The 14146-nt window shown below is 42.9% G+C and overlaps 1 protein-coding gene across 46 annotated transcripts in view; it reads right to left on the bottom strand.

The window, feature by feature from the left end:
- LOC108884988 (NACHT, LRR and PYD domains-containing protein 12) overlaps positions 1 to 14146 on the bottom strand; it is a 78145-nt gene that overhangs the window by 4376 nt on the left and 59623 nt on the right. For 26 of the 46 annotated variants that reach the window (XM_051066959.1, XM_051066958.1, XM_051066980.1 and 23 more), the window contains 2 exons: positions 5893 to 6066; positions 5489 to 5662 (listed from right to left, as the gene is read on the bottom strand). In XM_051066959.1, the coding sequence (XP_050922916.1) occupies positions 5489 to 5662; positions 5893 to 6066 (348 nt within the window). Of the gene's footprint in view, positions 1 to 3323; positions 4508 to 4851; positions 4991 to 5488; positions 5663 to 5892; positions 6067 to 6564; positions 6739 to 12877; positions 14098 to 14146 lie in introns of those variants that run through there. The other 20 variants (XM_051066955.1, XM_051066963.1, XM_051066973.1 and 17 more) reach the window with 9 other exon arrangements.

Below are 14146 nucleotides of genomic sequence, written 5' to 3'. Positions count from 1 at the left end.
TTTGTCAGCAGCTGGTTGACTGATGACTTCTGTGTGACGTCAGACACAACCTTCGTGTTGTTGAAATCCAGTGAAAGTCTGCTTTCATCCAGGCCGTCAAAGATGAACAGAACTTTACAGACAGCCAGCTTCTCTGCTGTGACCTTCTGTAATGTTGGATGGAAAACATGGAGCAGCGTGAGAAGACTGTACTGCTCATCTCTGACCAGGTTCAGCTCCCTGAACGAAAGCAGAACCAGCAGACTGACATCTTGGTTTTCTGAGCCCTCTGCCCAGTCCAGAGTGAACTTCTGCACTGAGAAGGTTTTTCCAACACCAGCGACGCCGTTGGTCAGAACCACTCTGATGTGTCTCTGTTGGTCAGGTAAGGCTTTAAAGATGTCCTGGCACCTGATTGGAGTGTCATGGAGGGTCTTCTTCTTGGAAGCTGTCTCCAGCTGCCTCACCTCATGTTGGGTATTAACCTCTTCACTCTGTCCCTCTGTGATGTAGAGCTCAGTGTAGATCCTGTTGAGGAGGGTTCTACTTCCTGTTCCATCAGTTCCTTCAGTCACACGTTCACATCTCCTCCTCAGACTGATCTGATGTTCATCTAAAACCTCCTGCAGACCACTATCTGCTCAAAGACAACAGATATCCATTCAGTAAGTCAAGAATTATTAGGTATTGTAACAAAGACAAATGGACATATCCCCAGTCTTACTTTGTACAGTGCTGGTCTGACTGGCTGTCTGCAGTCCAGGTCCTGGTCTGGATCTTTGTCCACACTGGGGACAGGAGGAGTCTCCTGATGAACCAGACTGGTCCCAGTATGAGGTGATGCACTGTCTGCAGAACCAGTGTCCACAGCTGGTAGAGACTGGATCCTTCAGGACGTCCTGACACAAAGAACAGCAGGACAGCTGCTGCTCCTCACAAACACCACTCCTCCTCTTCCTCTTCTCTCTGTGGAGACATTTTTAATTTAATTGTTTCCATGCTCTTTAAACTGTCTGGTTTTCATCAACATATTTCAGGGTTTGCTCATTGAATAAATATGAATCTGTATCTGCTGCTTTCTCTGCATCTTTAACACTGATCTTTACTGTGACGTCAACTTAAAGACAGAGAAGTGTAAATCATTAAAGTGGAAGCTCCAACATGGAGACACTGTGTTTCTGTCCATCTGTTCACTGACAGGTGGAGCAGACACAGGTGTTTATATGAAGTCAGGTGATGATGGAAATGTCTGAATCCATCTATGGATTAACTGTGGAAGTGACCATCAGGCTCATGTTCATACACCAACTTTAAACTGATTTACAGTGGAGTCAGTCTCTTACTTTGTGTCTGAGGGTCCAGGTTCATTACTGAAGAGCTGGAGGATTTAACTCTTTGGACCAGTCACTCTTCATAGACAGACAGCTGGATCCTGGAGACTCTGCTCTCAGTCTGTGTTTCTGAACTCTGCAAACACAAACATGTTTTTATTCATATCAGATCACCCTGTCATTAAATGTCTATCTCACATCAGCTCAGTGATACAGAGGTAAGATCTGACCCAGACACTGACTGCTCAGCTAAACATAACTTCTTCTGTATCCTCAACCTCAGCTCTACTGTGTCAACGTCTGGATCAACCAGTGATCTGTCAGTGATGGTAAAACCAGTCTTAAGTATAATTAAAGGATCATTCTGATTATTCTACATTTGTGTTCTTGTCAACAAACCCAATGTGCAGATCCAAACCAACAGTGTGTTTGTCTCTCAGCACTTTCTGACTTCTCTCGTCTGTCTGTGGCCCTCAGCACTGAGCCCATTGGTTCCTACTGAAAACTCTTGAACACCACCTAACAAATACATAATCCTCGTAATTTCCAAAAACAGCTGCTCACTGTAGTTTTTTTTTAATCAAACAAACTAACTGGCATGTGACACTCATTTAGGCTGTAAAACGATCAAAGTTCACCAGAACACTGCTCCTTCTACTGTGTCTGTTTCTCTCCGCCACAGCTCTTTAATTACTGACATCTTTAAATCTCTGTCATGTTTATTACCTGCAATAAAATATGGAAAAGAGGGGATGAAATGTTCTTTGTTCAGATCATTTTAGAAGAAACAAACAACCTCAGTGGTCAGTATCAATTCACTGATCTGTCAGAAAAACCAGGAAGAACTTATTTTCTGTTACAGACTGTGACATCAACACTAAACACTATTACAGTCGACAGTTTGGAGGTTCACAGGTTTGTAGCAGTTCTCTTACTTTGAGGGTCCAGGTTCATTACTGAAGAGTGGAGGATTTAACTCTTTGGACCAGTCACTCTTCACAGACAGACAGCTGGATCCTGGAGACTCTGCTTCATCCTCCTCTATCTTCACATAAACGCTCATCTTCTGGACTTCAGAGAGACAGAAGTTCACTCTGTCTCTTCTTCTCTCTACAGTCCACAGGGAGAAACTGACTCAGAGACTTTGACAGTAAAATAATAATAATGTTGTATTAACACTCACCCTGACTCAGCCTTCAGTTTCTCTCCTTCTGCTCTGAGCAGGTAAAATGGAACTCACTGACTGAACACCTGTCCTGTTCCCTCCCTCTTCTCAGGTACCTGGATCACCTGGTCAGTGTTGCTCCTCCCCTCTACAGTTACAGGAAACCAGGTGACTGATCCTGTGTTTATCTCTTTACTTCAACAGGGTAAATGAAAACATGTTGGAACATTATCTTCATGTTTAAATCATGAAAATGAATCCACTTTGCTTTTTGAACCAGGTGAACATCAGCTCCTGCATCTTCCACTGGACCTGGATCTTTCTGTGGGACAGGTGACAGTGGGTTAAGGTGAACCACCTTTCATCTCCTCCTCTGACCCTCAGCACAGGAGCCCCCCAGGACTGAGACCTGTCACCCTGACTCTTCTCCCTCAACACAAACACTTTCACAAAAACACGCAGTTGTGTGTTTGAGTCTCAGCTCATTGTGGATGCAGCAGCGCCACCTGCTGTCCAAACCAACAAACTACCAGCTGAAGTCAAGTCTGCTCTCCATCTGGTTTTAACTCAGAGATCAAACAATAAACTGCTGAGAGCTGAGGGTGAATTCACTCACTGCAGCTGTTCAGGTAACAACAGGATGCTGATTCAGTCTCTCCATCTTCACTCATCTTCCTTCTTTGGTCAAAATGCTGCTTCCTTTAACTTTGTTCTAACTCTAACTGAACTTTGCTGTGTTTCAGGAGGAAAATGGCCTCAGTTAAACCATCACATCAGTTTCACCTTTTCTCCTGCAGCTTTGATCGACTCCCTGGAATCAAAACACACAGGAAATACTTCATTCACTCTGTGGAGACAAAGAAACTTTATTCAAAACAGACTTTGTTGACACGTCCAGTCAGTAAATCCTGCTGAAGGATTCTGGTTCAGTCTCAGTCTGTTACATCAGTTTATCAACAAAGCTCTCCTGTATAATTCACAGTCTCTGATTCTTTTTCTGTCAAACATTTAAATCAATGATTTCAGTTTGCTGTTGTTCACTCTGTGACAAATGATTTAAACAGTCACTTTACACCAAAACCCACAGATAATCAATATATTGAACTCAGTTAAAACAGCTCAGTGAAGCTTTAATAATGAGAATAATAGTAATAATGATTCATTTATTATCTATACCGCTCATCTTTAAGGGTTGCAGGGGGCTGGAGCCTTTCCTTGCTGACACTGGATGAGCAGCACCCTGGACAGATCACAGAGAGAGACATATACAGACAAAACCACCATTCATTCTCACATCTACAGGCAATTTAGTGTCACCAAATAACCTGCATGTGTTTGGACTGTGGGAGGAAGCCAAAGAACCTGGAGGAACCCACAGAGGCACAGGGAGAACATGCAGACTCCGAGTGAACCAGGGTTCAAACCTGAAACCTTCTTGCTGTGAAAGGACGGTGCTAACCAGTGCTTGACAACTGAGCAACAACATGCATGAAAATACATGTATGAAAACAGACACAGAATTAACATAAAAACAGGAATATAATGCCATGATTAATGGAAAATAAGATGGGAAATAAAACCCACTTAACAATAATAATAATGATGATAATAATAAAAGAAAGTAGAATACATAGAATCAAGTAAAATACAACATTTTAAAATAAGTGCAGCAGTGCAAAGGAAAGTGCAAAAAGAATTTCAGGTCAGAGAAGACTGACATTTTTAGCTTTCTTTTAAGAGTATTTAATGAGCTGCCTTTCCTAATATCTGAATGTAGAGGCTTTCATAGCTTTGGAGAGTAACTGACAAAGGCTGCATCCCCCAGTTTCTCTTAGCTGTTGCTGGGAACATCCCAAAAAAATCAGCAGATGGTCACAGTTTTTATTAAAGGCAAATAGTTAATGAGCGACTGGTCTCAGATCAGTTCAGACTGCAGCACTGAGAGTCATCTCCACTTCCTCTGATTCCTCTGTCAGTCACTGCTGGATGAAGCTCTCCTCTCCACTCTACCTCCCAGTAACATGGACCAGACACAGACTCTCACCTTTAGGAAGATCATCACTCCCACCTGCAGAGAGAGAGTCAGAGCAGAGAGGAGGTGGATCAGTGTTTACAGAGACTCTTCATCAGTCAGTCAGTGATGCAGCACATCCAGTATAAAGAGCAGCAGGGACTTCAGTCCTGTTCAGAGCAGCAGTGGAGCAGCTGTGGAGCGGAGCCAGCTTCCTTTCAGCTCTCATGTTAACAGATTGGAGTGAACACAGTCACAGCTTTACAGGAAACACTGGATCTTTGCTCTGATACTAACTGTGTTTAGGACAATACTGATCAAACTACTGACCTCACAGTCTCCAGTCTGTAGTCTGGACTCTGTGCAAGATCACAAAGCTGCTTCACATCTGAATCAATCAGGTAGTTTCCTCTCAGCTCCAGGTCTCTCAGATGGGAGGGGTTGGACTTCAGAGCTGAGACCAGAGAAGAACAGCTGATCTCTGACAAACTGCAGTTCATTAACCTGAATAAAGAATAAAAGATAAAAGATGTGAGTTTAGGAGACAAAGTTCCTGCTTGAAACCATTCAGTGTTTCATCATCTGTTCAGAGCTGAAGAAGGTTTAGAATGAACAAGTTTAGAAACTGGAAACTCCAAACACCTGAACCAACAGGATGCAGGTTAAAAACAGTCAGAGACACAAAGAGAAAAACAGCTCTCATTAATATTAATGACAACATGCTGCTGCTTCAATAAAGACGTAGTGACTTCAGCTCTTAAACTCTGCAGCTCCACCACAGGCTCCATCTACAAACTCAGGCTGTGCAGACACATTGATCTGAGATTCAACTAAAGATCCTCAAGTTTTCAAAGACAACAAACATGTCAGAAGAAAACAGACTTTACCATTAAGATCCTCAGTGTGGATCAGTATAATATGAGCCTGATGTCTGCAGGTTAGAGTCAACACAACTTTCACATCAGATTCATCTCAGCACAGAAATAAAATATGGAGTCTGACCTCAGAGTCTCCAGTCTACAGTCTGGACTCTGCAGAAAACCACACAGCTCCTTCACTCCTGAATCCTTCAGGTCGTTACGACTCAGGATCAGTTCTCTCAGATGGGAGGGGTTGGACTTCAGAGCTGAGACCAGAGAAGAACAGCTGATCTCTGACAAACTGCAGTTCTTCAACCTGAATAAAGAATAAAAGATGTAGATCAAATCATTGATAATCAATCAGATCTGTCCTGATCAATGATGTTTAGTCTAAAATGAGTAGAGTGACTTTGTCCTTCTGTTATTGTGGATCATCATCATGTCAGCCTTCTACAGACATCATCCAAATGTCAGCTCAACATTCAGACACCTGTTCATGTCAACACTGATTCAGAACCTGCTGCTGACCTCAGTCAGTGAACTGACCTCAGAGTCTCCAGTCTACAGTCTGGACTCTGCAGAAAACCACACAGCTCCTTCACTCCTGAATCCTGCAGGTCGTTACGACTCAGGATCAGTTCTCTCAGATGGGAGGGGTTGGACTTCAGAGCTGAGACCAGAGAAGAACAGCTGATCTCTGACAAACTGCAGTTCATTAACCTGAATAAAGAATAAAAGATAAAAGATGTGAGTTTAGGAGACAAAGTTCCTGCTTGAAACCATTCAGTGTTTCATCATCTGTTCAGAGCTGAAGAAGGTTTAGAATGAACAAGTTTAGAAACTGGAAACTCCAAACACCTGAACCAACAGGATGCAGGTTAAAAACAGTCAGAGACACAAAGAGAAAAACAGCTCTCATTAATATTAATGACAACATGCTGCTGCTTCAATAAAGACGTAGTGACTTCAGCTCTTAAACTCTGCAGCTCCACCACAGGCTCCATCTACAAACTCAGGCTGTGCAGACACATTTATCTGAGATTCAACTAAAGATCCTCAAGTTTTCAAAGACAACAAACATGTCAGAAGAAAACAGACTTTACCATTAAGATCCTCAGTGTGGATCAGTATAATATGAGCCTGATGTCTGCAGGTTAGAGTCAACACAACTTTCACATCAGATTCATCTCAGCACAGAAATAAAATATGGAGTCTGACCTCAGAGTCTCCAGTCTACAGTCTGGACTCTGCAGAAAACCACACAGATCCTTCACTGCTGAATCCTGCAGGTCGTTACGACTCAGGATCAGTACTCTCAGATGGGAGGGGTTGGACTTTAGAGCTGAGACCAGAGAAGAACAGCTGATCTCTGACAAACTGCAGTCAACCAACCTGAATAAAGAATAAAAGATGTTGATCAAATCATTGATAATCAATCAGATCTGTCCTGATCAATGATGTTTAGTCTAAAATGAGTAGAGTGACTTTGTCCTTCTGTTATTGTGGATCATCATAATGTCAGCCTTCTACAGACATCATCCAAATGTCAGCTCAACATTCAGACACCTGTTCATGTCAACACTGATTCAGAACCTGCTGCTGACCTCAGTCAGTGAACTGACCTCAGAGTCTCCAGTTTACAGTTTGGACTCTTTAGTCCATCAGACAGGATCTTCACTCCTGAATCCTTCAGGTATTTGTTTCCACTCAGGTCCAGTTCTGTCAGATGGGAAGGGTTGGACTTCAGAGCTGAGGCCACGACTTCACAGTGAGTCTCTGAGAGTCCACAGTGAGTGAGTCTGTGATCAGAGAAAATACTAAATCAATCAAATACAATAAAATCAGACAATATGTTATAAAACTAAACTCAATACATCTGATGATAAAACATGTTATAATGTGATGAACATCTGTGGTAATTCATAAACAATAACTCTGGTCTGACCAGTAGTTGATGGAGACTGATGATAATGTCAGCAAACTTTAAATAGATAATGTTGTGTAAATGACAATAATGAGTCACTTCACTAATCTGATAATGTTTCTCTACTCGTTCAACAGTTAAATAATATTTCATCATTAATCATTATCCCACAAGTGTTTGTTGTTTATGATACAGATCTTATTAAAACTTATTAAAACCTCATAAATCATTAATACTGAACTCCAGTGATTTATCACCACACTGCTCTAACACTGTCACAATAGACATTTAATTAAAAACATAAAGAGATATCATCGTTTTTATTCCACACATTCCTCTTCCTTCTGAAAACCTGCCTACATTACCCATAATGCAACTCAATTAATTTAACAGTTGTGCTAGTAGCAGCTAATGTATCCTGGAGCCTGCAGCAGAGATGAGGGGGGCTACAGAGATCTGGTTCTTTCTAACTCCACACCTCCAGAGTCTTCAGACCCAAAAGACTCTGACTCAAGTGACATCACTTGAAGATATTTATCAGATTTCACTCAGCTCCTCTGGAGACTCTAAAGGCTGCTCAGTTACAGTCAACCTCCCTAACAGGACTTGGCGATAAAACAATCTCATTCTGGGATTGCAGTGAAATTTATACAGATTAAGACGATAAGTTTAGGGCATTTTCTTCCAACAGCCTATCACACAGCAGGCATTAACACGACTACAGCCAATCAGACAGCAGTTTCTAGTTTGCACGTCAGATTACACACCCATTTCCTGAGAACTTCAGTACTAAGAACTTAATTACCAATCTACACTGATTGATGATGTTAAAGTTTGTGTAAGGCAGTGATACTAGTGATGTTCTGAGTTAGTCACACCACAGTGCTAATAACCACCCAGCTAAATTTCAATGGTTAAATTTATAGAAAATATATAGAATCTGGTTTCAAAATCATGAAAAAAAATCTCTCTGCTCTAAGACGCTGGGGGCGTGTCCACTGCAGGCACTGAAACCACACCCACTCAGTGCAGCACAGTGACTGTTAGCATCCTGCTAGCATCCTGCTAGCTCCCTATTCTGCACATGTTTGAGCCACTGGAGCTTTTTGTTGATCAAACGACCTGTCCTCAGATCTTCAAGAAACTAGTTGCACTGTTTATACAGTCGTATTACTGATGTTACCAAAGAATAGAGATGTTACACTGATACTAAACTAACACTGTGATAACTAGTGTCTTATTATGACAAGTTTTATAACTCATCTCCAAGAGGATATACACACACACAGACAGACAGTGGGACAGGAGGGTGAAGGCCGTGGAGGGAGACAGTCGGACGGATTATCAGTGAGTTCCCGACAACAGAGCTAGCTAGCAAGAACTATAATAGTCGAGCAGGAGAAGCACTGATGCTAACGCAGCGCTGCTATTTAAAACGGTCACAGCGTCAGGGGCGGGGTTATGCTGAGTGATGGCTCCAGCTTCAGACCCACCCATAAAATCCAGAAAATGAAACGGATGGAAAACTGAAACTATCTAACTTCACAATAGTGTAATACATAGTTTACAGTCTGTTTAAAGGAACTGTTTGAACTCTAACACAACTAATGTGTTTAGAGACAAATCTCTGAATTTGCTTCACACAGACTTTAATGATCATGTCTGGACTCACCGAACCTTCCTGCAGTTCCTCACAGCTGGGATCAGTCTCCGTCGTCCCTCCTTTGATGTCTTGTACTTCTTCAGGTCCAACTCATCCAGAACCTCCTCTGACATCTGCAGAATGTAGGCCAGAGCTGAGCAGTGGGTCATAGAGAGGTTCTGCTCTGATCTGTTCTCTGACTTCAGGAACTCTTGGATCTCCTGATGAACTGAATGGTCGTTCATCTCCATCAGACAGTGGAAGATGTTGATGCTTCTGTCAGGAATTATTTTTGTCTTCTTCATCTCCTTCAGGTTGTTGATGGCTCTCTGGATGATTTCTGGACTGTTCTCTGTCTGACCCAGCAGACCTCCTAAGACTCTCTGGTTGGACTCCAGAGAGAGGCCATGAAGGAAGCGAACAAACAGGTCCAGGTGGCCATTTTTACTTTTGAGGGATTTTATTACTGCTCCTCTCAGGAAGACATCCAGAGATGAGTCACTGTGGTCTTTCCCCAGGAACTTCTCCAGTACCTGTGTCTTCCTGTTGGTGAAACAGTGGAACATGTAGACTGCAGCCAGAAACTCCTGAACGCTCAGATGAACAAAGCAGTAGACTGTTTTCTGGAAGATCACACTCTCTCTTTTGAAGATCTCTGTACAAACTCCTGAGTACACCAAGGCCTCTGTCACATCAAGACCACACTGCTCCAGGTCTTCTTGGTAGAACATGATGTTTCCTTTCTCCAGATGTTCAAACGCCAGCCTCCCCAGCTTCAGAAGAACTTCCCTGTCAGCCTCCCGTCAGCTCCTGTGGACTCGTCTCATGTCCCTCATGGTACTTGTTCTTCTTCCTCTTTGTCTGAACCAGCAGGAAGTGTGAGTACAGGTCAGTCAGGGTCTTGGGCAGCTCTCCTCTCTGCTCTGTAGTCAACATGTGCTCCAGAACTGTAGCAGTGATCCAGCAGAAGACTGGGACTCCACACATGATGTGGAGGCTCCTGGAGGTCTTGATGTGTGAGATGGTTCTGTTGGACAGCTCTTCATCACTGGATCTCCTCCTGAAGTACTCCTCCTTCTGTGGGTCAGTGAAGCCTCGTACTTCTGTTACCCTGTCAACACATGAAGGAGGGATCTGATTGGCCGCTGCAGGTCTGGAAGTTATCCAGACCAGAGCCGAGGGAAGCAGATTCCCCTGGATGAGGTTTGTCAGCAGCTCGTTGACTGATGACTTCTGTGTGACGTCAGACACAACCTTCCTGTTGTTGAAATCCAGTGAAAGTCTGCTTTCATCCAGGCCGTCAAAGATGAACAGAACTTTACAGACAGCCAGCTTCTCTGCTGTGACCTTCTGTAATGTTGGATGGAAAACATGGAGCAGCGTGAGAAGACTGTACTGCTCATCTCTGATCAGGTTCAGCTCCCTGAACGAAAGCAGAACCAGCAGACTGACATCTTGGTTTTCCAAGCCCTCTGCCCAGTCCAGAGTGCAACTTCTGCACTGAGAAGGTTTTTCCAACACCAGCGACGCCGTTGGTCAGAACCACTCTGATGTGTCTCTGTTGGTAAGGTAAGGCTTTAAAGATGTCCTGGCACCTGATTGGAGTGTCATGGAGGGTCTTCTTCTTGGAAGCTGTCTCCAGCTGCCTCACCTCATGTTGGGTATTAACCTCTTCACTCTGTCCCTCTGTGATGTAGAGCTCAGTGTAGATCCTGTTGAGGAGGGTTCTACTTCCTGTTCCATCAGTTCCTTCAGTCACATGTTCACATCTCCTCCTCAGACTGATCTGATGTTCATCTAAAACCTCCTGCAGACCACTATCTGCTCAAAGACAACAGATATCCATTCAGTAAGTCAAGAATTATTAGGTATTGTAACAAAGAGAAATGGACGTATCCCCAGTCTTACTTTGTTCAGTGCTGGTCTGACTGGCTGTCTGCAGTCCAGGTCCTGGTCTGGATCTTTGTCTCCTCCTCCTCCTCCTCTTCTTCTCTCTGTGAAAACACAGTCACAGGTTGTCACTTGTATTTTGATTGGTTCCCTGATTAGTTTAGTTTCTGTCTGTGTTTATCTGATAACAGTGTAGTTTTATGAATCTGGACCCTGGTATGGTTAAACAACTGAATCATCTTCAGCTCAGTTCTTAGTAGGAACAGTCCCTTACTTTCTCTCTGAGGGTCCAGGTTCATTACTGAAGAGTGGACCTTCTCCTCTGGACCAGTCACTCTTCATAGACAGACAGCTGGATCCTGGAGACTCTGCTCTCAGTCTGTGTTTCTGAACTCTGCAAACACAAACATGTTTTTATTCATATCACATTAATAAAAATAAATGATGTGGCTGTAAATCCACACACTGCTCCTGTTGGTGTGATGTGTGTATCAGTCCTCTCAGATCAGATCACAGCTTTTCTATGTGACTAACAGACGTCAGAGACACTAACAGGAAGATGAGATCAATGATTTCTCTTTGTCTCTGTCACGAAAAGTTTCTCAGATTAAAGAGATGGAAAAACAAATCACTGGAAGTGGAAACTGAATAAGAGTTATATAAATGAGTTTGGATCAGTTCTCTTACTTTGTCTCTGAGGGTCCCGGTTCATTACTGAAGAGTGGACCTTCTCCTCTGGACCAGTCACTCTTCATAGACAGACAGCTGGATCCTGGAGACTCTGCTCTGTCCTCCTCTTCCTCCACACAATCACTCATCTTCTGGACTTCAGTCAGTCTGAGAGGGAAACAGTAACACTGACTGAGACACTCACACACAAGAATCAGGACAAACAGGTCTGATCAGGAGTCACACCCAAAAAATACCAAGCAAAGACAAACACACTGATCTCTAAAACTTTTAGGGAATTTACATGAACTTGAATTCATTTCCTGGAAACTTACTGTAACCACTGACCAAAAATCTGCTGGGGACACAAACTGCTCCAGATTAACTGGTCTTTAGTCTGAAATCCTCCCCAAAAAGTGACCTATGACAGAAACACAAACACATCATTTTCTCTCAGTGTCTTTGTTCAGACAGAAGTTCACTCTGTCTCTTCTTCTCTCTACAGTCCACAGAGAGAAACTGACTCAGAGACTTTGACAGTAAAATAATAATAATGTTGTATTAACACTCACCCTGACTCAGCCTTCAGTTTCTCTCCTTCTGCTCTGAGCAGGTAAAATGGAACTCAGTGACTGAACACCTGTCCTGTTCCCTCCTTCTTCTCAGGTACCTGGATCACCTGGTCAGTGTTGCTCCTCCCCTCTACAGTTACAGGAAACCAGGTGACTGATCTGTGTGTTTATCTCTTTACTTCAACAGGGTAAATGAAAACATGTTGGAACATTATCTTCATGTTTAAATCATGAAAATGAATCCACTTTGCTTTTTGAACCAGGTGAACATCAGCTCCTGCATCTTCCACTGGACCTGGATCTTTCTGTGGGACAGGTGACAGTGGGTTAAGGTGAACCACCTTTCATCTCCTCCTCTGACCCTCAGCACAGGAGCCCCCCAGGACTGAGACCTGTCACCCTGACTCTTCTCCCTCAACACAAACACTTTCACAAAAACACGCAGTTGTGTGTTTGAGTCTCAGCTCATTGTGGATGCAGCAGCGCCACCTGCTGTCCAAACCAACAAACTACCAGCTGAAGTCAAGTCTGCTCTCCATCTGGTTTTAACTCAGAGATCAAACAATAAACTGCTGAGAGCTGAGGGTGAATTCACTCACTGCAGCTGTTCAGGTAACAACAGGATGCTGATTCAGTCTCTCCATCTTCACTCATCTTCCTTCTTTGGTCAAAACTGCTGCTTCCTTTAACTTTGTTCTAACTCTAACTGAACTTTGCTGTGTTTCAGGAGGAAAATGGCCTCAGTTAAACCATCACATCAGTTTCACCTTTTCTCCTGCAGCTTTGATCGACTCCCTGGAATCAAAACACACAGGAAATACTTCATTCACTCTGTGGAGACAAAGAAACTTTATTCAAAACAGACTTTGTTGACACGTCCAGTCAGTAAATCCTGCTGAAGGATTCTGGTTCAGTCTCAGTCTGTTACATCAGTTTATCAACAAAGCTCTGCCTGCTATCATTCACAGTCTCTGATTCTTTTTCTGTCAAACATTTAAATCAATGATTTCAGTTTGCTGTTGTTCACTCTGTGACAAATGATTTAAACAGTCACTTTACACCAAAACCCACAGATAATCAATATATTGAACTCAGTTAAAACAGCTCAGTGAAGCTTTAATAATGAGAATAATAGTAATAATGATTCATTTATTATCTATACCGCTCATCTTTAAGGGTTGCAGGGGGCTGGAGCCTTTCCTTGCTGACACTGGATGAGCAGCACCCTGGACAGATCACAGAGAGAGACATATACAGACAAAACCACCATTCATTCTCACATCTACAGGCAATTTAGTGTCACCAAATAACCTGCATGTGTTTGGACTGTGGGAGGAAGCCAAAGAACCTGGAGGAACCCACAGAGGCACAGGGAGAACATGCAGACTCCGAGTGAACCAGGGTTCAAACCTGAAACCTTCTTGCTGTGAAAGGACGGTGCTAACCAGTGCTTGACAACTGAGCAACAACATGCATGAAAATACATGTATGAAAACAGACACAGAATTAACATAAAAACAGGAATATAATGCCATGATTAATGGAAAATAAGATGGGAAATAAAACCCACTTAACAATAATAATAATGATGATAATAATAAAAGAAAGTAGAATACATAGAATCAAGTAAAATACAACATTTTAAGATGAGTGCAGCAGTGCAAAGGAAAGTGCAAAAAGAATTTCAGGTCAGAGAAGACTGACATTTTTAGCTTTCTTTTAAGAGTATTTAATGAGCTGCCTTTCCTAATATCTGAATGTAGAGGCTTTCATAGCTTTGGAGAGTAACTGACAAAGGCTGCGTCCCCCAGTTTCTCTTAGCTGTTGCTGGGAACCTCCAAAAAAAATCAGCAGATGGTCACAGTTTTTATTAAAGGCAAATAGTTAATGAGGGACTGGTCCCAGATCAGTTCAGACTGCAGCACTGAGAGTCATCTCCACTTCCTCTGATTCCTCTGTCAGTCACTGCTGGATGAAGCTCTCCTCTCCACTCTACCTCCCAGTAACATGGACCAGACACAGACTCTCACCTTTAGGAAGATCATCACTTCCACCTGCAGAGAGAGAGTCAGAGCAGAGAGGAGGTGGATCAGTGTTTACAGA

The sequence above is a fragment of the Lates calcarifer genome, linkage group LG24, assembly GCF_001640805.2.
Source record: "Lates calcarifer isolate ASB-BC8 linkage group LG24, TLL_Latcal_v3, whole genome shotgun sequence".
Lineage (NCBI taxonomy): Eukaryota > Metazoa > Chordata > Actinopteri > Centropomidae > Lates > Lates calcarifer.
This window is presented reverse-complemented; position numbering and strand designations above follow the sequence as displayed.